Below are 26,412 nucleotides of genomic sequence, written 5' to 3' on the forward strand. Positions count from 1 at the left end.
AACGGTGCCGGACCAAAATAACGTCTTTCGATCAAATTATAATTAAGAGGGTGTGATATGTGAATTTATTGGATATCAATTTCTGAAATTATTTACCAGGGCGAAATAAATCATTGTGCTTTAACTAAGAAGTAATAAATTTTCCCAGCAAGGTAGCAGTGCGTTGGAAACAAACTTGTTTACGTGAAAATGACAATACAAATTCCAAGCATTCACCGCCATCCCCGGAGGGGGTACGTCGGGGGTAAAAACCTGTCGCACCTTTTTGTGAATCTGCCTAGTATGGTTGGGCCCGCGTGATAGAAGGGAGGCAGACGATTGGTCGAGCAGTGCCTCTAGCAGTGGCCGCGTGACTTCAGCTGAGCTGGTCTGCCGAGCCGAAGCAACATCGTTGCATCACACTCTAGCAGCACGCCGGCACTGCAACATCTCATCAGCAGAAGCAGCAGCAGCGAGTGCATCCACCGAATAACGCCAGCAAATTGTCTGAGTGATCAGTTTGTTGCAGTCGAAAAAGACAGAGCAAGATGACCGAGGAGGTCTGCGCTAACGCCCAATCGGACGACGTAAATTCCTCAGGTTAGTACAGCCCTTTTGCCCAGATTTGACCGGCAGGCAGACGAAAAATTTTCGTGATGCCATGTGGACGAGCAGAGCACATGGCCGCCGCGCATTTTGGGTAGGAATCGTGCCGGCAGCCACTTGCTTGCGATGCGTTCGGTTGCCTTATCATCTGTGAATGCGTTTCGAAAGAGGGTTGTTATTATGACATGGGGCTAGCTTATTTTTCAAGAATTTCTTGCGAAATGGCTTTAGTATTTATTTGTTTTTTTCCTGGCGTTTTTCTCACGGTCACGGTATCTGAAAGCGTTGTATAAATTGAGGAGTAACATGGTGATCAAACAAAGCATTACTAAATAAAATTGAAACGAAACCTTTCAGGAGCATCCGAAACCATAACGCTATTTTTCATAATAAAATTATGGCATTTATTTACTTTATTTATTATTATTTCTCAATACCTGACCTGTCGTAACAAATTTTCCCTTGAACTTTTATTTTGATTAATATCCTTAATATTTTAAGTATATTTAACTGGTAAAAAACGGCCAGTACGCACTAATTAGAACCATTAATTTAGGTTTTAAAAATCCATGACTGCAGTGGAAGATATACCTGTAACTACGATCAGCGCAAACCACGTTTATATATTATTATTTAAACGACAAAAAAGCTAAGAGTATATTATTTTACACTCATTTTATGAGTAGTATCTAAGTGTTGTATAAAATTAATTGAATATGTTTAACCAATTAAGAGTTTAGAATATTTTTTGACATATGTGTAACTTAAACTTAAAAATTTAAGGTAGGTACTATTCAACCTAATTTTTGTGTGAATAAGGGCTGGAGGGGACACAGCCACTCACCTAATTTAGGTGCAGATGGGGGCTGGAGGGTTTCTCTCATTCTTTTCGCACCAAATTTAGGTGTGAATAGTTATTGATTTGAGGAATAGGGAATAGTTCATAAGAATTTTCTGCATTCATATTAAATTCCGGCCTTTATTTTAGTTGAAATATACAACTATTAAAAAAAAAACAGAAATTCGGCACTTAGTGGAGGTCTCTTTAACCGTGTAAAACAGATACTTAAAAATATTCCTTTAATCTTATTCATTCCGGTAAAATGGTGACACGCGCTCACTTTTGGTTATTCAGGATTTAGGTATTTGAGTGATTAATCAAACAAGCATCAGCTAGAGCGCTCTCGAAGCATGAATCAAATGCCTAGGCGTGAGTAAGAAGCGTGAACAACGCACGCATGATGTGCACAAATTTCGGTGCCGAAAATTTTGAGAATTTCCTGGTATCTTTTTCCTCTTACGGCGCTGTGACGTTTCACACCATAGACTAGGCAATCGTTGTCGTTGGTCAAGTTTTGCTATCTTCCTCAAATCTTTATTAAATTGTAACAAGATATAGTTGATTTGAGTAATTGATATTGGGACACACACGTAAAATGAGAAAATATTACGAAATTCAGCGAGTGATTAAAATTACTCGTTACAAAATGCACAAACTGTAGACTAATTTTTGGAATTGAACATTATTTATTTATTCGTGATTTAGTTTTTGTTGTGACTTGTGATGTAATCAAAGTCGATGCAATTCTATCAAGGCAAGTAAATTTGGAAAGAAAATTTATGGAATTCCGGCAGCAATTTGCGATTAAATTATATTATTACTGACGAGGTAGACACTTTTTTTTCAAATAAGATTTAGCTAATCATTGAGAAAATTTCATCTACTTTTATAAAGTACTATTTACGGTTATCCCTCAGACAGGACAGGAAACTCATTAAACATGCAGTAGCCGAGCAGGACTTTTCAGTAGAATTATGGAAAAATAAACAGTTCACTACGCACCAAAGAAGTTGCATGTACTTTCTTCTGACAAATATACATTTTTATTTAGAAAATATTCCATTTTTGTCTTAAAATTCGTGTTTTTTTAAACAGAAAATTTATTGAACTACTGCTCAGCACTTCCTGTATGCCATAAAATATGGGCTCACTGAGAAGTGAAGTAATAACATAATAACAAATTTAATATTTTGTTGTGAAATATATTATTAAAGTTTCTTTGATGGTATCAAATAACTTCCTATTTATTGGTACAAGATTTAACAATCCGTTTACTCCAAACTTTTGTTTGATAATTTGTGAATCTTTGTGATTTCATAAAATTCGATGAATCGATAATACATAATTTCATCAAAGATTTATAATATAATCTTGCGTCATGGTGGATCACCGAGAATGTTTTTGTCGATAAATAAAAAAATTCAAAAGGTGTTTCGTAAATAAAAACTTCATTTCTACAACAGCGACATTGAAATGTCGTTGTTTTGATTGAAAACGTTCAATTTAAACAATCAGAAATCAGTCAAACAGAAAATTCAAATTTTTCTTTGCTAAAACCTGAATAATTGGCAAATATTTCCCACCAGTATAATTATATAGTAGAACCTGTCATCCAACCATTGAGAATTCCCTGCTATATGAAAAATAAACAAGAGGAATCGTTCTTATGTACTTTGTTCTTAACTAGGTGGGAGCATGTGTCAAAAAAGGGGTGGCAAAAAAATTTGCACGCGCTTTGAAAGCGACTCGCTGAGAATTAACAAGCATAATACAGGTGGGCCACTCGCTCCTTCAATAGTCATAGTCAATAGTTCAGCAGAATAAACGCCTTACTTGTGTGTGTGTGAGTGCGTGTGTTTACGCGCCTCGGGTGCTCGACAGGTTTTTTTTTCCAACATTTATACTATTATTTGCTTTTTAACCCGATCCGGCTGCCGGGATGCTGCTCCCTTTGAATTATCGCGTGGACGACGAAGAAAAAAAAAGCTTTCCACCTCCAAACCAGATTGGCAAAAAAACGCCGCTTTGAATCACTGATGAGGCTTCACTCTGCTCAGCTGCATTCATAATTTTCACCGCGCTAATCGCAGACCGATCTCAATATTGGATTCTGCTCCCATTGGAAAAGGCACCGAATTCTCGAAGCGTAAACAAAGAGCAGGTGCAGACGATCGAAGATGCACTTTTATAGGTGCTGCACTCTCGATTTATCGGCAGCTTATAATTATATCACTTTAATCGGCCGGACCGCAGGCTGTATAGACCATCATTTTTAATTGGCCGGCTTCACACAACAACAAAACGATCCACTTTGAACAGGCCATCCATTTAGCTTTCATTGACGCGCATTGGTAAAATCAACAACTATTTTATGGCGAAATAAAGGTCCCTCATGCTACGTCTCAACTTGATAAACATCCAGATGAACAAAATAACAGGCAACTTTAAAAACAATTCTATCGTTTGATTTTTATTTCTAACAATAATTCAAACCGAACATAAAAATAATCGATTTTCACTACTTTGAGCATTTTAAGAAAATTACTCGGATATTGCCTCAAAGCAGTTCAAGTAAAATATTAAATCCCCCTTAATTTTCTCTGCTCTTCATTTATACAATGAACGAGTGGTCTAATCATGATCAGAGGCTACACAAATAGCATCCTCTGTATGTAAACAAGGCTGCATCCGTGATGTTGAATTATCATCAAATTTCGTTCCAAGACCGACGGCATTCCTGCGTCGGATAATAACGCGGGCCCCTGCGTGCTCATCTTTGAACTCTCGTCTCTCTCAATCCGAGAGTTTAAAGTGCAGCGGTGTTTACAAATGCAACGATCGACTTCCGGAGCTCAACACAAAATATGAGATCTCGCATTAAATAACATTATTAATGGCATGCAGTCGGCGCTTCTCACGAGAAAAGCCCGATTTGTATCGAGTGGCCGCGGCAGCAAGTGGTCAAACTTAATTGGGCCCAAAAACGTTTCTTAAGCCGATCAATTGGGACGCGTTGTGACATTCTCTTACACAGAGTGAGCCCAAGCGTTCAAGGAAAACAAACGGAATGTGTATCGTTTTTCAGTTCTCTCTCTCTCTCCTTCTGTGCTGCTTCTCAACATTGTGTTCTGCCGATTAATTTTTGATTCTCCGCGCGGCCAACAAATTTTGGCCACGTGTGAAAATGCCGTTGGAAGAAGACGCTCTTGTGAATTAATTCCTAGTATTAATTACACTAGCTTTACAGTACGAGAATGTTTTTTTTAATTTTTCCTCTCGATTTCACTCATTGCCGCCCATCTTCAATCGATTCCAGGCAGAAGAAGAGAGTAAATTGTAAGTTTTAATTTGTAAAACTGTCCGATCTCATTTTTCGCTCGACTGTAAAGCCAAAATTCGCTTTATTTGCATCCAAAAACCAGTTTGGTTGCATCGCATTATTTTGTGTCCAAAAAAGCGGCCACGAAGCGTCGGTGCAGCTGTAATTACGACTTGGCAACAATGCGATGCACTTTCATGGATGCGTTTCTCCTGCACTCGAAATTTTGGCTGCAAACGCAAGAGGGAGTATGCTGTTCCGAGTCGCTTAGTCCCATTCGGCTTTAGAGCATTTAAAATACCTTGCCACTTTTAATGCATTTCACTCTCTGGCACCTACTCACAAAGTTGTATTCTTGGTTTTTTTATTCAACGTTAATAAACAATTGAAATTAATTCCAAGGCACGATGAAAATTTTTTGCTTCAAAGGAGTTTAATTTTACTTTAATATTGAGGCAAATGATTATGATTTGATTCTGCCGAGAACTGTTTACTGAGTTCATTAATTTATTTTCATTTTTATAGCTAGGCTGCAGTATTTTTTAGCTTTAACGGACAGGGATAAAAAAATAAAAGCCAATTTTATCAAATTAGTGGAAAATAGGTTGCTTAAAATTCTAATGAATAACTTGCTTCTAACAGATGATACCTTATGAATCAAATTAAAATAACTAGTGTTAGTAGAATTGTTACATGACTTAAAAATTTTATCTGTTATTAAAAAAGGATCAATACACAAAACCAAAACAGTTGGTACATTGCTAGAATTAGATAAGTTATGGCATTCTCTCCACGTTCATTAACATTCGGACTTGAAACACCAAAGTTGTGACCAGCCATTTAATATTGCATGCACTTCCATGCCGTAGGCGGCACTTGCCAAATTCGAGTGGTTTCGCGATATCCACCCCCGTGTGCGGATCAGACTCGTGCGATTGGGTGGAAAGTGCGCCGAGTGCAGAAACGGCCCTCAGAAAGGGGTAGTCGTGAGATGGTGGACGACCGGGGGGTGAAACGATGCTATTCATTTGCATTTTCACATGTATGCAACCAGCGCGGATACAATGGAGGGCCGCGTGTTTTGTCTAATTTCTCGATTGTTAACCAGTTTGGCGGGAAAGCGGAGAGCAGGCAGCACTTTTGAAAGGAAATTTTTTAGAGAATGGTCTATGAGAGAGTAGCTAGGCATCCTCACGCGCTCACGGGAGGAAAAAACTCGGCTCTGTAGCCGCGCTCGCTTGGCGGCGGCCAGAGGGGGAACAGGAAATAGGCGGAGCGTGCTTGGAGGCGAATGAAAATCGAGTGAGCGAGATTTTTATTTTGAGATTGCATTTTGAAAAGGCGTCCGAAAAAAGAAAAGAAAGTGCACGGCATGGCAGAGAGGGGGCCTCGAAGTGGGGCTCCCCTCGAGGAGCGCGCGCGAGCAGACAAAAAGGACAAGGACCGCGGCCGCGAGAGCAGCAACGCGCGCGCGGCGACGCTGTTGCCAGAATTTGTACAGTGGTAATAGGGTGCGCCGTGCCGCTCTCCTCTTTATTCCTTCTCCTTTGCGTCGGAAATTTCGGCGTGAGGGGAGCCGGACGGCGAGAGAGCGAAGCTTTTTATCAAGCCAGCGGCACAGGCACAGCGGCAGGCAGCACTCCTCACTCTCAGCGCGCGGCGTGCAGCAGCGAGAGCGAGTCGGCCTCTCTCTCTCCATCCATCTCTCACTCAGGGTTGCGGATTATTCAGCACGCAGCCGAGTACACCGAGCACATGGTGACCCGTGCCGCCGACACCTGACCCTGATCTTCTTTCTTTTGTGCCTTTCCTTTAATTTGTCCCGCGAGTGAGTGAGTGAAACGATTCTTGCCGCAGCGATGGCCGATGAGGAAGACGCAGGTCAGTCTCCGCTTGCTCTTTGACAAGTGCCCCATTCGGCCCGAAAAGGGCACCAAACGACCCGCAACCCGGCTCCCCGGCCAAGTTCAGCCTCGGGTGCCGGCTTGCGGGCCGTTTCGCGCCGGGCCCGGCACCCGGGGCCGAGAAACCCGGTTGGCGTGCTTTCGGCGGATGCACCCGGCGGTGCAGCCGCGGCACTGCACCCAAACGCATAGTATTGATTTTTCCCGCATTGCATCCAACGCGTGCAGTCGCTCGGTTCGCTCCGCTTCAACAGGCACGCCTTCCCTCCCGAGAGCTGCCGCGACCCGAGGAATAAGACAAACCGCCGTGTGCTCTCTCTGTCGACAAAGCCAGCCAGCGTGCGGACAAATTCGCATGCGAATAAATAAAATCGCGATTGGGTCAGGAGCCGCATTCCTAAGTGATTCACTCCCGCTGCTGCTGCTGCTGCTGGTTTTGTTCGTCGTTTTCCTCCGTAGGTTAGGTGGACCCGCTCGCTCGGTGCTGCTTGCTGCTCATCCATCCAGAATATAAATATTATTGCGAAAGGTATTCGAACAACAGCTTTAGCTTTCCGCTAGAACTAGAGATCGTGAATATATCTCGCGGCGGCAAGTTCAATTCCGAGTATCCTTTCCCTCGGCTCGGCGCTGGCCTATATAGAAAAGCTGCTGCTGCGGCTGCTGCTCGCCGGGCGGGCAAAACGCACGTGTGTTGTTTTACATCATCGCGTCTCTTTCCGAGTTGCGTGCTGAGATAATGAGAGATTGTGAGCGCTCTCGATCAAATAATCATCTCTATCTGGTCCTTCCTCTGCTCGCGCGGAATATTTTTCTCCGATGTTTTTTTTTCTTCTCGAGAAGCACACGCAGCAGTCGCGGATACGGTTTCTCTCGCTTCTCGCGACGCTCCGTGACAAAGGCTCCTCGGTATTTTTGCTATTGTTCTGCGCAAATAACTTGCTTTTACGCATTGGTTACAGGCATTGTACCACACTTTGTTTAATTCGGTTTATTTGATTATTTAACACGTAAAACGTAACCTGACACTACGGTATCGTCGCCTTGTAGCTCAACTCAATAATTCTGTTATAAAATTAATGATATTCATAAAAAAATCAAACAGCAGGGAATTCGACTAGCATTCCTACCGTTTTCTCCACATGCTATTTTTTCACACTAATTTTATTCCCACCCTGTATTATGCCGTGGGGTGCTTCCAACCCCTCGCATTCAACGCGTCCGATCGGTCGTAAAGGGTCGTCGTGATTTACTGCGAATTAAATGATTTTGTTCCGTTCTTGCTGCTGCCGCCGCTGCTTCTCTAGGTGACATCTGAGCGTTAGGCCGAGCCAGCAGCTTTCGTCACCTAACTGTATCTCTCTTTCTCTCCTTGGCATTTTCTTGCCTTTGCGCGCTATCAACCCCAACACAGTCGAGTATTGTTTGCCCTGTGATTATCAGTGTTTGGTTCCCATCACACCCAAATGGCGCCACTGGAGCGTCCTGTGGGTTCCACAACTGCCAAAAGTACTTTAGGTGCCAAGACCCGTGCGATAAAAGTTAAATATAGGAGGTTTACACATTTTATAACAAAAACTGGCGAGCGTTTTTATAATCCTATCTTTCAGTTAAAAATTGGAGGAACTAACACAATTGATTTGCTAGAACGTACGTGTTGGTAACATAACCAGCAAATCAAATTTAATTTTTCCATAAAACTTTTTATTTTTGTTTCTTGGAAAAAATGTGATTAGGCAGAGCAAAAAGATTTTTTTTCTGAATGGCCAGAGTAGATATTTAAAAAGAATAATATTAATTTAAGAGACTCCAAAGCTCAATTCTTTCCCTCAACCCTCTTGCAACTTAAAAACACTAACAAGGCTATTTTTGTTTTCAAAACTCTGTCTCTTTAATTTCTTTTTGCCGTCGGGAAGCTGGAAATTTGTCCATGGGACGGGCGTGTAGCGCGTGTTGCAATCAGAATTACGCGCGTGATTTATGGCGGGCGGGAGCAGCGACTGCCGGTGCCGCGTTGAGCGAGTGAATGAGCTCCACATGTGCACCGCCGACTGACGGGGTGGTTCGTCGTAAGCAAAGGCGCTAATTTTGATCAGAGGCACCCCTCGTGCGTCGGCGGAGGCGGCGGCGGCTTTCTTCGGTCGTTGGGCCGTGCGCGCGACTAATTTCCACGCCGTGGCGTCGCACAATAATAATTCCAAGTCGCGTTGGCGGATGCTTTGTGAAATGCATAGTACTTGTGTGCGCGGCAGCTATTTTCGGAGCTGCTCCGTCGGCGTCCATTCTCGGAGCGGCTTTTTCGTTCCCAACCGAAATCGAGATTCAAGTGAGATGATCCTGCCGACAGATAATGAGAACAAGCAGCCAAAAACCGGCCCGTTACATTATTTCGAGCCGCTTTCGGAGCAAATTTTGAGTCACTTCCTGCGGGGTAGCGACCAGTTTCGACCATTGTTAACGTCCGCTCGCGGATTTTTCTGCACATCATTCCGCGACTGACAGAAGGAAACAGATCAGCGCTTGATAATGCGCCACATTGTATCCGAGCGCTGCTTTGTTTCGCTCTGGGAATTGTTGTAATCCTAGACGTAAAATAAGAACAAGGGCGGAGCGGCTGCAAAGACGAGAATAATAATAATAATAGAAGGGAGCAACCCTTGCCTGCCTGAGAGGGTTGTCCTAACAATCGCGCGCGGCGAAATCTAATTTCGGCCTCGGGGGACGCGACGCGGCGAAAACAATCGGCTTTCAATTTTGGGCCTGTTCCTTCAAAACTCGCTTTCTTTCCCTCGCAGGCAGTTTACAATTATTACAAGCCGTGTCCATTGTCGCGATGACAACAAAGGGGTGCGCATCATCGCCAGCCAGCAACTAACGATGATTCTTTTTTGACAGATTGGATTTCAGGTTCTGCATTGGTTTCCCCGACGACAATAGTGCTCGCGAATTTCGGTTGCAATGCAAAATACCATCTGTTATCTGTTAAACAATACACTTGCAAACGACGCGAGACGCATTCAAATTCAAATTACTCCTCAAATCGATCTGTGTGCAATGTTCAATTCAATCGCTGCAAACAACAAACAGCATTTTTTTAATCTCAGGGTGAATGCCTTGGTCAGAGAGCTAGGTTTTTTCAAGAAGGGAAGTGGAAGAGAATGCTTTCTTGGCCGAAAAAGGGTTCTCACGGGATAGTCGGTGCTGAATCAACAAATCTATTTTTTCACAAATCCCTCGCGAAATTCCAAACCACGCTGCTGGCTTTCTCCCGCCCGCTTGGTCCCACCCATCCATTTTCTGCTTGTTTTTGGCACCATGTGTGCCTTACGTGCGATTCCATGGACGACGCTGTGTCGTTGTTTAGTGCGTGCTTGTTTGCCATGGCCGCACGCGTTGCATATTTAAGAAGCGTAATCGTCCGCTCGCTTTCCGCCCCGCGATGGCCGAGCAATTTGGCATGGGTGATTTGCCGAGACAGCGGCGCAGAAAGGGTTTGTTTTGTCAGCGAGCGGACCGCAGAACTCGTTCGTTCTTCACTTGATCGATCTCGAAAGGCTCGCGCGCGCGCCTCTCTTTTTATTCGCCCCATCCATAATTAGCGCAATTTTCAATACACGTCCAGTCTTGTGTGTTGCAAAGTGCTGCTCCATTTAGCGGCATTCCTGCGTAATGTGCACTTGGAGAGGCAATTTCAGTGGTCGCCGGCTCGGTCATTCAAATCGCCACAACCGAGAGCTTCTTGTTCGTCGACAGACTTGAATTATAATCGGGGTTGGGCTGAGCCGGACGCGTCATTTTTTCGCCTTTTAAATGCGAGTAAGCCTAAAATACTTCAGCATTCTTGAACTGCATATTGCCGTGGGACGACTTCATCCATTTTCAAGCAGTATAAATAGTTACATTTGGTACAAGACCATAAATTTGCGCTCCCGTTAATTAATCTTATCAGGCCTCCGTGTGGTAAAACTTGTTTCCCTACAAATAGAACCGCAAATGAAAACATCGGAATTCAGACAAAGGCGTTAATTATAAGCGACCCCTGCGCGGCGCAAACCGAGATTCGCAGAAGAAGTAATCAATTTGGTCCTCGGCCGGCCGGAATATTTTCGCACAGCCTCTTGTCACACGTGTGTATTGGAAAGTGGGTGGGTCGTGTGTGTGTTTGCGTAGTTGCGGACCGAACGGGTTGTATGGAATGCCTGAGGCGTGCCGCGCTTTTGCCGCTGCGACCTCACATCAGGCCGTTTGATTTCGACGGAGAACGCGCTTCGTGCCGCCGTTTCGAGCTGAATAAATCCACTCGGTTGTTTCTATTTATACCTGAGACCCTTAGCAATATCGACCAAAATTTGTATTTTGTAGGTTGCGAATAGCTCTATTTACTCTGGCTGATATTATAAGAAAATAAAAATCGAATGCCTGGCAATTTTAAAAGAGTGCTTGTTGATTTTTATAAAATCGTAAAACCCACTCCAGATCGGCTTTAAACATAATCTCAAGTTGACCATAATGGCATTTTGCACCACGGGCATTTCGGGGGCCTGAAATGGGGTCTCTCCGGCGCTCTTTCAGTGAACGTTTTGTGGTCGCAGAGTGACCATGATTGAATATTCATCTCGGCGCAGCGCAGCTCCTTTGCTTTTTGCCCGCTCGCTCCGGTGTGTGTGTCCCCGATGATATCTGCGCCGCCTGTTCTAAGTGGGAGCATTTATATCAGCCACGGTTTGTTGTTTTTCGCTGTCCATAATGATCAGATTTATTCATGCGAGCCGTCCGTCCGCGTCGGCAGGCCGCCCGGCCGAGAGACGGATGGATTTCGGGAATCGCGCCTCCGTGCCCATACCCACAATGAGCGGCCGCGCGCGCGATTGTAAATTTTACTGCAAATTGCTTCGGCAGCCAGCGTGGCTTCATGCGCGCACGTTATTATGTAAAAAGTGGCTTAGCTATCGGCGGCGCGGTTTACGACTTCGCAGAATCGGCCACGGCGGCGAGTAGATTTTTAAAGGCCCGCCAAGCTGCTGCTGCGCCAAGAGTGAGTGCTTTTCTTCGGCCTGAAGGAAAAGTGCGCTTGTTTGCCGAGTACTTGGAATACGGTTTGCACTCGAGGAAAGTGTATGAAGAGCACATCCAGTACTGTTTGACTCTTAAATCATTCGAGGAACGAGGATTATTTGCCAAAATTGTAGGCCAGACTTGATTACTTTCCTTCAGAAGAAATGTAGCAGCTGGAGGTTGTTTTATTTTCGGAACGCGGCCCTTTACCTGTCAATAAATCGATTATGCGCAAAATTATTTCCGTCTGAAAGGTTCAAACAACTTATTTACCTTATTATCGGGGGTATTCAAGGTTTGAAGTGGGGACTTGAAAACATTATCAAATGATATAAAATTGTGAAAGGAACAGTGTGATATTTTCAGTCTTGATAAGGACACATTGCTAATAATAAAAATTTATTCAAAACCGAGCGAGTGACTTCCAAAAAAGTAATGCAGTCAGATTAGCTGCCGATACCTGGGAGATGCAGATAAATTTGCTCTCACTTCTGGCAGAGCGAACTGGGATTCTCATTGTCAAGCACGTTATTCCAATTTAAGACCTTGGTGGTGAGGCTGAATGTCCCTTAAGTATCTTGACGGCAAAAATGATTTACTTTTTAAGTATTTTTCTCAAAAATATTTAATGCCAAAATACCCTGATTAAATTCGGTGCTTAATTTTGCATTTGTTGTTTCAGGAGCTTCCAGCAATGGCTCTGAAGGAGGAGAAAAGCGTAGAGGCCGATGCAAATGGTTCAACGTGGCGAAGGGCTGGGGCTTCATCACCCCTGACGATGGAGGCCAGGATGTGTTTGTCCATCAGGTGAGTCCTTTTTCTCTGCCTCTTTCTCTTCGTCCAGGTCGGCAGCTTCAGCTTCCACGAAGCGCGCGCTCTTTTGAAAAGCGCGCCGCTGCACAATTGCCGTCGGCTGGGGGAACGGATTTGAATGCACCGTCGATGCATTTTCCCCCTTGCAGCAAGCGGATCCAATTGCGTTTGTTTTTGTGGGACACAATCGGAGAGCACTCGAGAGAAGGAGAAAGGAAGCCTCTCCTTTTGCACGTTGCTTTAGTGCGTTTTAATTTCCTTCTGCGCGGTGCATTCGCTTTTTATTCGATTTGAATGCACTTTAAGCAGTGAATGGCCGCATCGCGCTGTCGAGTCCGCGGCTTCTTTTCGAGACTGGCCATGGGGAAAATTTCGGAGGAGATGAGACGTGACGCATTTTGAATGGGGAGGAAGTTGGGAAATAAACGTTCTCACACAAATTTTCGGCGGGACGCACGTGATTGACCGAACTCGGTTTTTGTTTTATGAATTTGAACGAGTGCGTGGTGCGTGGGAAAATTATGCCGCCGCACAATGGAGTAAATGCTGGGATGTTAATTTTTGGCGTCGATTTATACTATTTTCAGAAAACTAACGAATAATGAGAACGCATTTTTATTTTCATTTTTAGTAGAGCACGAGAATAATACACAGTGAAATCGTCAAAACTAGCTCATTCCGATTAATTATCAATTATTACAAAAGCCAGGTTTCGCGTTCTGAATTGTTGCTAGAGTAGAGATGCACAGCCATTGCTGCAGCCGCGAGTCCTTTGTGCTGGCACCGGGGGCACGGCACCGAGGGCGGGCTCATAAAATGTGCGAGTACATATTGCAAAAACGAGTAGAGGGGTCATGAAGTAGGGGAACGGCGCGGTCTGCTGCCAAACCGAGTGTGACGAGCCGAGTGCCGGGCGGGCGGGCGCGTGAGGTGTGCGTGGAGCAGCCAGTCGCCTAGGTCAGTGTTTGCAAGCCAATTTTCATTGTTTATTATATGGCCGCGCGAGTGCGAGCATAAAGCGGATACGTTGCAGCAGGCGTCGGCCTAGGTCAAGCAAGCAAGCTGCATGTATTTATGCGTTTTTGTGCAGCGGGCTCGCATCTGCCCCGGGCGCATTGTGCATCTGTTTCGGTTGGAAAAAACAGATCCGTCGGTGGATAGCACCCAGCTTGTTACCCAAGGAATAAATAGGGGACTCCTGACTTCCTTTCGTGCAATAAAATTGAAACTGAATTCTACGAATATGATGTGGTAATTGTGGAGCATGGCATTCGTGCTCTCCGCTCAACCTTCCTGTCACGAGCAGATGGTGTATCTATTGTAAAATCGAGCCAAAGCATTAGAGCACAATTGCTCCTCTGTGGGCAAATTATTCAAAAATGGCACGTTCGTAATTTTAATCGTTCATCTAGATCCCTTGTTCAACTAACGAGGAAGGAGAGACTATCAGTTAGCTTCTTGTTGGAGCTCCAGATTATAATTTTTTATCTTGTTACACATCTGCCAAAAATGTTAAAGGAAGAGAAGGCTTGAGAAACTAGCAGGTGTCTGAAAAAACGATAAACAGCATCTTTCGTCCTCCTGCAGAGCAACAAACCAAGATCTGCGTCTTTTATTTTATTTTTATATTTTGTAAATGTTTCTCGAGTGGCTTTGCATTTTTATTTTTCCCAGTTTTATGCCCACTAAATAACACCAAATGATATAATTTGGCGGAAATACGGAAATATCCATTTTTAAACGTTTTTATTGCCTTGTTAAAATTTTACCCTCACTCAGTTGTCAATTTACAGAGAGAGCTTTTTCTATTTCTGCTATTCTTTGAACTAAACTTGATATTTTTGGATTAATTTGTCAATTTCTTTAAGCGCGTGAAGTAAAAAAATAATGAATGATTTAAACTAGTGCACTGCAAACTTAAATAATTGCATTTTTCCAATCGGAACAAAATTTAAATCTGTCAGAAAGTGCTTTAATACGTTAAAGCACGGTGCTCTCAAAATCGCATCCAACGCTGCCTAATTGACGTCATTTGAGATGCGAACAAAGACAACCACGAGAATTCGACCGCTTTGCTCTTTACATTTCCACGAACAGATCCGACGCGGAGGCAAGACTCGTAGGTCGACGCTGCTAGGTGTACAGTGCGTGGTGAACTGCGTCAGCACGGATGCCCGCCCGCCCGATGGATGGATGAAAGAGTAGCGTGGGTTTCATTCACAAGAAGGAAAAGGCGCGCGCGCGTCCACGAAAATAGCGCTGATGGCACCGTTTCCTAGGCAACGCGTGTGGGCATTTCCGGGCCCTGCGATAATCAGGCGCCAGTGCACTTGTCATACCCAAAGAGAGAGAGAGAGAGCTCTATTTGCACCGGCCGGTCGCCTGCGCATTTGGGCGAAAAGCACGCTCGGCCGGCCAGCGGGCGGGAGAATCAAAGGAGCCAAAATAGCCGTTCACACGGCTCGCGGCCCGCGAGAGTAAGCACGGTCGCCGGCACGACGAAAGAGAGGCGCAGTTTTCGCCCGGTTTCGCAACGCACTTTGTTATTTTTGCGCAGCGTGCGTGGTTCTTGTAATTGGACTAGAGATAGAAGGGGATCCGGTTTCAAAATGAAGCCATTGACTCGGAAGAATTGTTTTCGCCTCGATTTTGTAACAAATTTCTCTCCAATGTTTTTAGGCATATATATCGATTCAGCGATAACCGCTTAAATGGTCAACCGCGAAAAGCGTTCGGACGGAGAGAATAAGTGAAAGAAATGGCACGCAAACACGCTCGGTTTGGCAACAAACGAGAAATTAGTTGGTTCAGCGTAATTTGAAAAGAATTGCATTTAATAATCTCTTCAACCAGTCCTGCGCGCTGCCGTGAATAGAAATCAAATTGTATGACACGTCAAGAATGGAGGCCAAGATTTTTGTGTCTTGGGCCTATTCAAATTTACCATATTTTTATGTAAATACGCGTGAGCGAGCGAGCGAGCGCGCGCGCGCGAGCTCGGCGAAAAAGAGATTCTGAGAGGAAGAACAAGGCAGAACACGCATGTTTTAAAGTGGAGAAAACCTGATTTAAAATAATACGAGGTGGATTAGACGCGAGCGCATTCAGCAGAGTAACGCCGCCGCCGCCGGATTTGCTGTAAATCGCCAATGAATAAACAAACTATGTATAAGGGAAGCATAGCGAGGAAAGGAAATTATGAGTGTGCACGGCCAATATTTCGCGCCTATCCTAGATCAGATTACGCCACGCACGCTGCTTCTGAAGGAGCGGCCCTCTTCTCCTTGGATCTGTTTAAACAAGATCAAGCGTATTGTTGGTTCTTGTATATTTGCTCCACAAAAACGCGTTAGAACAATTTTGGTGCTTCTTGGAGTTTGCAGCTTCCGAAGCAAACAATCGCTGCTGTAGATTTTGTGCGAGTTTTCAAACGTGGCTAAATTAAATTGCTGCATCCTTAAATTTTTCTAAGGAAATTTTCCTATTTGCTCGTTGACAGTTATTTTGTGTGTTTTAAAGGCACCCTCGCTAAGATGCACGATTGCCTAAGAAATTCCTCTGTTTGTTAAGATATAATTTCTACACCCTTACAACATTCGATTAAATTGTTATCCTTTGTGTTCGAAAATAAATCTTTTACTAGGATTTTCGGGAAGCCTTCTTTTGTTAACATGCAACAATGTTGTACGCATGCAATAACTTAAATTAATTCTTCAAAAGATGAAGTAAAACATAATTTTGCTCTGCAATCTCATATTTCTGTGCAAAACATAAAATAACCTCGGGATTTTTTTTTTAATTTGCCGATGCAGATATGAATGGAATTTACTAGCTTTTCGGCCCCTTCAAATAAAGGATGCACCCCTATTATACTACTAATTCATTACGTGGCATCTATTGAACTAAAAATGTAAAACACCGTAGGCGCTCAGGACTGACAAAAAATCAAACAATAGTTATTTTTTTGCAATAAGAAATAACCATTTGAAGCTAATTTAATACTGAAAATTTTCAACTCGCACGTCTTGATTTCAAGCAACAATTTTTTCATGAAGCAGCGGAGAACTTGCACACTGGCCAAAAGGTCCGATTCAAAAAGACTCGCGTGGCCGCCAATTATTTTGGCGGCGTGCTTTCTGCTGTATCGAATGGTGCACGGCCGCATTCGCGAGTCAAATGGCATTTTAAAACCCTCTGGCCGAAGAGGGACCGTCGCGCTTTGTGTCGAGCATCGCACACGTGGTGGTTGCCGCTCGCGAAAGGGGGAGAGGTCGCGCAAATTAATGCATAATGGAGTCCCCAAGAGCGTTTTTTCCGACCAGAAAAAGTACACACATATTTAAGTGCAGGCCTGGTAAGCGGCCGCGTTTATTCACGGACGCATAGGCAGAAGATAAAAATTATGCCACCGGTGCCGCCGCTAAGAAAAGCATGCATGAGAAATTCGAAATAAGAACACACACACTCTCTCACATCCACGCCGGCAGATAGAGAGAGAGAGAGAGAGAGAGAGGCTGAAAGGAAGAGGAGGGGAAGGATTGCAAAGAATCTGGTTGATCCTGTTGCGATGACCATGCCGTCCGTAGGTAGGTCGGTCAATACACCAGAATTAATTCGCTGGTCCCGCATCATGTGCGTTTGCTCGGCCGTGTATTCATAATATGACGCGTCTCGCGTCTTTCCTCGCAGCACGCCCGGCTCGTTCCCTCGCTCGCTCGCTCGCCGCGTTTTATTTATTATTAACGAGGTGTCAGCCGAGTAAGCGCCACTCTGCTCGTGATTGATGGAAAATTAACAAGCGCTCGAATCGAAAAGCGACAAGTGTCACGCTCGCTTTTGCTTTTGCAACACTCAAACGAGATGCGCTCGCGTGAAAGAAAGCTGCTTCTCCTCTGAACCCGAGAGGGCACCTTGCGTTTATTGCCCCATTGTTGCTGCCCGTAAAATATTCATGGGCATATTGACCGCGGCTGGCTAATTTATGCGCAAAAGGTGTGCGAATGGCTATAAGAATGTGGAGGCGAAAATTGCTTTTGGATAGAGCTCAGTGAAATGAGGAAATTGGAATAGTATTTACTCTTATCAAATGAAAATCTTCTTGCTTTCATTGAATACTAAAACCACATCAAGGAAAACAATTACATTCTCAGCGTGATGAATGTATTCTGGCTCACCAGAAGTGGATTGTTAAAATTTAAACCTGACTTTCCTTAATTTATTTTTTATCGCCAATAAAGTGTTACTCATGTTACTCCCACGCGAGTGCATAAAACGCGAGTGAGTCAGTGCGTGGAGAGTGAGTCAGCGCGGTGCAACGAGCCCGGTGATTTGTTCTGCATGCGCAATCATGGCCAATTGAGCCGGCTCAGGCACGTGCCCTGCAACCTGCGAAAGCGACGTGCAAACAACGCGGCCGCACCTGGGGTGGGGGAGGATGCGCGCGTTTTGCACCTGGCTATATCCCAAATTCAATTGGCAAAGGGTTCAAGGTCGCGCGGGCCGGTGGCATCTGCCGCGGTACGATTTCGCTCGTTCTCTCCGTCTTTTTTCTCCTTTCTTCTCCGCCTCCGTTTTTCCTCCGCCGGATTTTTCTTTTCCTGCTCCTTTTCACTATCGAGCTCTGGCCCGTCGTTTGCGCTGCTGTCCCCGCTGGAAAATGTTATTATCCTGCCTGGCTGTCAAGGAATATTCGGCCTCGCTTGGCGCGTGGGGAACGGAGCCGTAGAATGTGTTGGCTTTACGCGTGGAATGGAAAATTGGATTTTGTTATTTGTTACGTGCCCACAAACTGCCGTACGAGAGTAATAATGATTCCAATTAACAACAAAATCGGCCTATTTGTCGAAAGATTAGATTACTCAAAACTAACAAATCTTCTTTAGTCGTGAATTAAAAAATAAAGATTTTAGTTCGTGGATTTTTTTAAATGAAATAAAGGAAAACAAAACGGGCTCTCGCATGAAGAATATTTTCCGTATTCAGCTTTTAGTTACGTTAAGTCTAATATTTTCAAAGTTACCTTAGAAGTGGCTCAAATCACAGCTCAATCTTTATTCAACTTGTTTCAATCGTCAAATTGTAGCAGAAAATTGTTGAAATTTAAACTTGCTAAAATTTGCGAGCAACTATATATTAGAGCAATAATTAGTCAATATTAACCAGTGCAAAATCTTATGTAAAAGCAATAGAATTATTTGTTAATATCTTCAAATTATAAATTATTGTAGAAGGCATAATAATGAACATATGTAAAACACAAACCTGAGTAAGTTTACATTTCGCCTTGCTCGCGACAGTGAATTTGAAACTACAAATGAAAAATATTTTTCATATCAGTGCGGCGAAAGATGCTATGATTTATCGTTTTAACTAATTGTTCATACCCAATGCTCTTGTAATTTATTTTATTTTGGTTGCCAGATTTTACAACGTAATTAACTTTGGCAAAAAAATGAATAAGTATAATAATATTCATAGAAACAAAATAGCCAAACCTTGAGTCCACTTCTATAACATTTACTCAAGGCACGTGCTTAAATCACTTGTTCGGGGAAACAGTGTACCTGACAGAAATATATTTATTAGCCTGAAGCGTCGATCCATCAGTTTTATCTTTGTTTGCGCAAAATGTAAATCGGTGATCTACAAACTCGTAAAAAATGATTATTCGCACCCGCGGCAGACGCTCTAATCAGCGAGAGGTGATCTCTCGGGAGCAGAGCCGCGGCGTGCGCGTGGTCTGGCCGCAGTGACCACGCTGACCTCTGGGTCAGCCAGCCAGCGCTTGACTGCTTCTGCCGCCGCCGCCGCCGCCGCTGGATGCGAGAGCGAGGAGCTGCTCCTGCGCTGAATGAGCGTTTCACCTGTTGATCGTGGCGCGTGCTGGACGCTCGGAAAAGCAGCTGCTCGCGACTCCGCCGGCACCGGCTGCTCGTTGTTCGGCTCCTGCTAATTATTGCTTCGCCGCGGATATTTCCGAGCGTCTGACATGGCAGCGAATAAAAAATTGTCTGAAACCGCCGGCCGGCGTCATTCCTCCACCCAAATTGCCAGCAAGTGATGTTGCTCTAATGGCTTTAATGACGGTCTCGTGTCAACCTGCACCGCTTGTATTAAGGTTTTTTTCGATCAGTTCATTTGTTTGACGGCTTCTCTCCTTTGAATGCGCGCGTATCATTTTAGATTTAAAAAGCATCTCCAAGAGAATTGACGTCACTCGGTTGAAATAAATTCTAAACAAAACCCCAGAAAATTACTGTCGTTTTCAACCTACTATCTGGAGTTGTTTGAAGTGCCAAATAATGTAACGCTTTATTTTGAGTGCTTTATACAAATTTTGATACAAAGTGTGGCTGCCTGGTGGCGTAGCCAACCCTTAATGTGTGAAAGAAATTTTAGTTTGCGCATGGAGAGAATCTCCTATTGAATAATATGAATCAAAGTCGTTTTGAACCAAGTTTGAATTCTAGACTTAATGCAGAGAGAAATGATATTGATTTGTGCCTCTCCCACACTCGATCGTGATTTATATTACAAAGATGTAAGTTATAGCTAGTCAAGGTTTAATGATGGAACTAAATATAAAGGGCAGCCCCGCGTCTGGCTTTGTGTGCTGCAGTCGTCAGTCATTAAAGCGATTTTATGACGTGGAGCTAATTTGATTTCAAGCCGCCTCAAGAGAGGGGCAGCTGATATTTTCCTTTTTATGATGTCTGACACAAAGTCGCATATTTATTGACTCGCGCCACGCGAACTTGTCACGTCTATATACTTGAACCCCTTTGACGTCAAAAATATGTCCCACAGCTCATTTGCCTCGCTCGCACTCTGACTAAAATGCTTCCAATTAGAGCAGCAAAAAGCTAATCTCATCTCATAATATCCATTCAACTAACGCGCAAACCATTATGAAAGTGGGCGTTTTTTCCGTTGCCAAGGAAATTTCACTCCTCAAGTAGGAGTGGAATTTCACGCGTTTCTGTAAAGGAAATTTGTAACATGTTTGGTCTCCTTTGTTTCAGAGCGTCATACAGATGAGCGGCTTCCGCAGTTTAGGTGACGATGAAGAAGTCATTTTCAGCTGCAAGACTTCTGACAAGGGGTTGGAAGCCACCAATGTGACGGGAGTTGACGGAGGCGATTGTCACGGCTCGCACAGGAGGCCGCTCTCTAAGAAGCGCTTCAGAAAAATCAGGTTTGTGAAGTCAATTTTCTGATCTGTTGAGCGGCTGTCGACAAAGACGCATGCTTGTTTTTGCTTCTAAACGGAAAATCCTTGTTAACATAATTATTTTACAACACACTATTTAATTTTTCACGGTGATGCCTTTTACCGCCAGGGAATACACATACACTAAATAAATTACTCACGAAACAGTTTTAGGTAAGCAGTTTATCAGGAGTTGGGTATCCGCATCTTATAGTCGGTTTAAAGGGGGCATAGATTGGAAAAAAGATGGCCTTGAAAGTGATACACAATCGTCCAAATTAATTTTTTGATGGGTATCACTGGATTTTCAAGTGAACAATGGTTTTGTCCAAATTTTGCGAAACGATAATTATAAATTGAATTAAGATGTAGGAAAAAAAGAGGGCAAATCTGACGGCTACTTTTTGAATAGGCGCAAAATTCAAAACCGAATTTTCTTTCTTACTTTTTGGTTGCTCTGCTACTTTAAGAAAGAAATGCCCGATTAAAACAAACTTGTTTTCTTAGATCCTCATTCAATCAAAACTCAAGGCAAATAAAGAGTGCTTTAAACGATTTCAAAATAGACCACAAATAAGTAATTTTGTCTGCGAGCAAAAGTACTCTGGTTTTCCCTCCAGCTTGGTTATGCAACCCGCTCGTCGCAGGCTGTTGTGATTGTTATTTTCCGCCGAGGAACGAGCGCGAGTGCAGCACAGAGTCAATCAAATTGAAGCCTTCCAATTAATTAAAGGCGAGTGGCGCAGTCGGTCGGTCGTGTCGTATCAGTGAATGGCAATGAGAGCGGGAGTCATTGCACCCGCCATTGAAGTGAGGCGGCCAGCGAACAGAGCGGCTTCTTGTTGCGTCCGCGTCCACACACACAAATAACCATCTCTACGCCTGCATTCCACTTGGGCCCCCACCTCGATCTCTTGCGCTTGGCGTTTTTGTTGTCTCCCGGTGCATTCCTCCCGGCTGCAAGCAATGCAACTCGAAATGCACTTGGGTGCATCTGCGTGTGCGGCGCGCGGACAATTTCCTCGACTCGCATTCCGATCAGGTGCCACAGAATCCGGTTAAAAATATTCAAAAGTGGCGTGCTCACACAAAACCCGCGCCTTCCTTCATTTATTCAAAGTGCGTTTGTTTACACTCTGCGTGCCGATGCAGCCCGCACTGCGCTCTCTCTCTCTCTCTCTCTCTCTCTCTCTCTCTCTCTCTCTCTCTCTCTCTCTCTCTCTCTCTCTCTTTCTCTTTCTCTTTCCATGCAAATGGGAAAATCCTATTAGGCTGATGCAACACGGGCGTTTAGAAAAAAATGTTTAGGTTTTCTCGCGAGGGATACAAATTGCCTGCTCTCGTGTGTCTATACGCGCCTCAGCAGCAGCTTGTTTTCTGTTTGTGTTGTTGACTAATCGCTTACAAGCAAAATTCACTAGTGTGCTTATGACAGTCCACTTGAGTGGAGACGAGTGGATTACTAGAGAGCCACACTTTTCCCATATTTTTTTGCGTGTCAGCTGCTAACGTGGATCTCAGAAAGTGAGAAAATCAATGTGATAGATTCTGAAAATGTTTCACGCTCACTTAAGACGGCTTTGAGGCAATCTCCTAACCTAAAAACTCGCACATTTTCAGGGGTTGCAAGTCTTAAACACTTTTAGCGCCTAGTAGTTAGTACAAACATAATTTACTTTATTTGGTGGTTGCCTGACCTTCTCATTAGCTCTAATTAAATCTATAACTTAATATAAAGCTCAATGGGACTGTAAAATAACAATTTCCCTTTAATTTGCCACATTTTACGCTTCAAGTTACAGAGCCATAATTTACTAATTAAAAGTCCGACAAAATTTAAAAAAAAAAATAACTTGGCCGTGACATAAAAACAACTATCTAATGTCTCTATAACCGTCTGAATAATTGAAATTTAACCATTATTTTTTTGGCCGAGAGTCTTCAAGGTGTTTTGATAGAGATTTGCCACGCGTTTGTGACAATTTAAGACCGAGTTTTAGTCGATTTTGGAGTCTATGACATTTTAAGTTTGGTTCATAGTCATTAAGTTTCGTGATTTGTATATTTTTGGTGCCCAGAGTTTGTAAATTTGAAAGCACAAAAAGTCTAAAATTCCTTTCCAGAACGTTTGGAAAGAATGCTAATCACATTTTCTACGCTTCAAAGATATTTATGCTTGGTTTAAGTAGTATCTCCTTATTTAGCAAAAGGTATTTAAAAAGATAAATATGCTCAAGGACAAGTTAAAAGTAAATAATTGCAAATGTCTTAAGCAAATAATTTAAATCACAAAATTTAAGCAGACGCGCTCTTTAATTTTTTTTAATGATAACAGCCCGTTCAGAGAAATATTTGATGGCAACAAAACACAATTTTTCGCTAGAGTTGTTTGGATTGAATCCTATGCGATTCTTCCTCTCCATTATATCACATACAGAGAGCAATTTTATGAGTTTTATGTGTGTATTTTAACAAAGTTGCAAATAATTCATGTTTGGCGTGTTGCGTGTGTTTCAGGTGCTACAACTGCGGCGAGTTCGCGAATCACATCGCGGCCAAGTGCTCGATGGGCCCGCAGCCGAAGCGGTGCCACCACTGCAAGAGCGACGGCCACCTGATCGCCGACTGCCCGACGCGCGTCAAGAAAGGAAGCGACCAAGGTGACTCGCAGGGCTCAGAAAAGAGCGGCAGGGCGACGCCCGTGGACGCCGGTGTTGTCGACGACGGTGGGAAGGAGTAGGCCAATACAAAACGCGCCCACCGAGGGCACAGTCCGCTTCAAAAATATTTTCTTCGTGGGGGCAAACACAACAGGGACAGACCAGCGTCCCGCAAGCAGCAGCAGCGGCCCCCGCCCCGCCACCCACCGGGGGCGGCTGGGGACGGACGGCCGCTGGTCGCCGTTGAGGAGAAATACCCAAAGGAGTCAAGAAATTTTCAAAATTGGAGTCGAAATTCTAAAAAACGGGCATCAGAAGTGCCTCGTGATGACACAAATTTTTGAGTGAATTACATTTGGAGCTAAAACAAAATTTGGGTGGAAACTAAAACGAGCTGCACTACATCATATAAGAATTTTAAAAAATCAGAAGCGGAATGGGCCTGCGATTTGTATGACAACCTACAACTGGTCGGTTAGTTTGTGTTGTAATAAGACAATTAGTGGATCGTGTATAATTGTATGTGTAACACAGAAAGGGTACAAAATCTACGGGTATCACAAACGAAAGAAGAAATCAAGCAAACCACCCCATATATCATGTAACAAACCTTTGGCAACGTAGATGTTTCGTTTCAAAAGATCATCCATACATTTTTTCATTTTCGCGATTTTTATCCGCTAGAGTAGTTGAGAGTGTGGACTTACGAACTGTCGTCTTATTATACTTTAAGACCAGTAATTTTTAAGTGACGCCATGCACGTGACTCTGCCCCTCCCCATCGCAAGGGGGACAGGGTTCCGTGGACTGCGTCATTTGCGGGCCAGTACATGCAGAGTTTTTAATGAAAAGAGCCAAACAAGTAAAATAATAGCTGGACACACGCACAGTACCTTGAGTAGCAGAATCAGTTTAGAGAACGCTAGTGACAAACGCAGTCTACCTCATTACGCAGCGGAGCCACCGCGGCGCCGCTGGCTCAAACTATACAACCTGCAATCCTCTAATGTGAACAACAACACTTTGCTCCAAAGTGAGAACTACAACGGTGAACGTTCCTTAATTTTTATCTTTTTTTAATGTGTACGAATAAAGAAACCACTACTGTGCCGCCCATTTTGAACAATCAGCATATTTTTCCATCGAATCACGCACTCACTCATTTTTGACAGTCTTGCAGAGAGAATCGCCAGTATAGGCAATTCTTGGAGTTGAGCTTCTAACCAAGTGCTAACTTTTTCGAAAGACTGCCAATTTTTTGGGAAGATTAAAGCGAATTGATTAAAGTAACGTTGAGTCAAATGTGGCGCTAGATGGTCTCAATTTTAATCAAGGAATCGTATGTTTGGTAACAGAAAAACGTATAGTGCTGGTTGTTATTTTATCTTGGAAATTTTAAGTGAGGATATTTTGTGGGTCCAAGAGTAAATTGTATGCGCAGGAGCGGTGGATCGCCACGAAATCAGAGGCTACTCCATTCTCCCTCGTTTGTTGTAGGGAGGCCAAATATCGACATTTTTAATTATTAATTAAACTTGAATGAACATTGCGGTAGGAAATGCATGCGGATTTAAGCAGACAGAGCTGGTTTTGAGTGGAACAGTGTTGGTTAAAAGCAAGGTGTTCTGGGGTTAAAATCGAGTTTGATCGGTGGTTCATCAAGCGGAAGCTGTCGAAGCAATTCACTGGAGGAGACTGCCTCCGATTTTTGGACTCGAGAAAGACGCTCATCTGGCGCCAATTTTTTTTCTGCGGCAGCTCCCGTTTGGCTAGTTGGTAATAAACTAGAATATAAGTAACACTGGATGAAGGAAAGTATTAATGCAAGTCGATGATGGGATCTGAAGGCGGGTGCGAATTAGAAATGTTACCATGGTTCCTAAAACAGACTTGTACATAAACAAACACGCCATTATCTACCTCTTGAATTGTACTAGAGAGTAAGGAGGACGCGACTTTGTCTGTCGCCATTTAATTTTAATTTTCATCAACGCGAGGCGCCGCGCAAGAGCCCTCTTTACACTTTTGTGTTTTTATCCACTCAATTTTTGTAACGAAATAATTTTTTGTATGTATTGTGCCGTAACCTTTTTGTTTCCAAAGAAGAAAGACATGCAATTTTTTCTATGTGAAGTTTTTCACATATCACCCAAAATACAACATTCGATGGAAATTACTTAATCGCTTTTTCATTTCAACACATCCCTTCGACTGCTTTTGAGAAATATTATGGCAATATTTTAAATAAATAATGGTTGATATCGTCAGTTTAACAAGAGATATTGATAAATTGATATTTTCGATGTACTATGTGCCAAACAAAATGAGACAAACATTTTTTCAGTGGGACAGATTAATATTATATATCTAGATTCAAAATTACCTATGATTGTTTTTTATTTGCTATTATAAAATTCGGAATTTGACAAATGAACATTAATTAATATGCATTAGATAAAAAATGTTATTGATATTGCTCGTAAATTTACATTGTTTCAAAACAGAGCCCGTATATTTATAAGAACCACAGTACCAATCGCATGTTACAAGGCAGAAGCCATCAATTTGGTTGCTTTTTCATTTCTGCGGCCCTCTTGCGGCCGATGTCGCAATTATCGAGTCACGCGGCGCAGCTTGCAGGTGGCAGCACAGTGTTAGCCGGGAGCAGCGCGAGTGCTGAAAACCACCCTTGGCCCAGGACCCGGCCCGTGATTCTGTCTGCACCCAAATTGCACAGAGCAGCCCTATTTTCCGGCGAACCGATCACTGACATCTGCAAGGTAGGTGCTATCTTGGTGCAGACTCGATTTCGGATCGTCGCCGGTGGCCGATCTCTGGCCTCCGGTTCAAGGGTAAAGGGTGAAACCCCGCGCCGCGGCCGGTGCTCGTCCTTGGCCAGGCTCGGGGTGCCGGAGCTGCCGGCTTAGCAATTAGATTTCGCGAGATTAGCTCGAGAGAGCGAAAGCAAATCTTCTGGTCGGATGCCTTTTGAGTTGCAATCGGATTTAAATGAAGATTCGACGGCG

At 43.6% G+C, this 26,412-nt stretch overlaps 1 protein-coding gene across 2 annotated transcripts; it reads left to right on the top strand.

Annotated features, from left to right (window-relative positions):
- The first annotated feature begins 431 nt into the window (after window positions 1–431).
- On the top strand, window positions 432–25,562 carry lin-28. 2 transcript variants are annotated; one of them, XM_065496780.1, is made up of 4 exons: window positions 432–579; window positions 12,387–12,511; window positions 20,539–20,711; window positions 23,244–25,562. In XM_065496780.1, the coding sequence occupies exons 1-4, from the start codon at window positions 528–530 to the stop codon at window positions 23,464–23,466; spliced, it is 573 nt and encodes a 190-aa protein (XP_065352852.1). In that variant the 5' UTR covers window positions 432–527; the 3' UTR covers window positions 23,467–25,562. The 2 variants fall into 2 exon arrangements, with proteins under 2 accessions (XP_065352852.1, XP_065352853.1); XM_065496781.1 differs by lacking the exon at window positions 432–579 and adding an exon at window positions 6,284–6,626.
- Window positions 25,563–26,412: the final 850 nt, after the last annotated feature.

Source organism: Cloeon dipterum, chromosome 1 (genome assembly GCF_949628265.1).
Source record: "Cloeon dipterum chromosome 1, ieCloDipt1.1, whole genome shotgun sequence".
Taxonomy (NCBI): Eukaryota; Metazoa; Arthropoda; class Insecta; order Ephemeroptera; family Baetidae; genus Cloeon; species Cloeon dipterum.

What these genes read in the sequence shown, in the direction of transcription:
- lin-28 (XM_065496780.1), top strand. Translation starts at nt 528, where the DNA reads ATGACCGAGGAGGTCTGCGCTAACGCCCAATCGGACGACGTAAATTCC. An exon ending in GGACGACGTAAATTCCTCAG is followed by an intron (nt 580 to 12,386) that starts GTTAGTACAGCC and finishes TTGTTGTTTCAG; the next exon opens with GAGCTTCCAGCAATGGCTCT. An exon ending in AAGCGCTTCAGAAAAATCAG is followed by an intron (nt 20,712 to 23,243) that starts GTTTGTGAAGTC and finishes CGTGTGTTTCAG; the next exon opens with GTGCTACAACTGCGGCGAGT.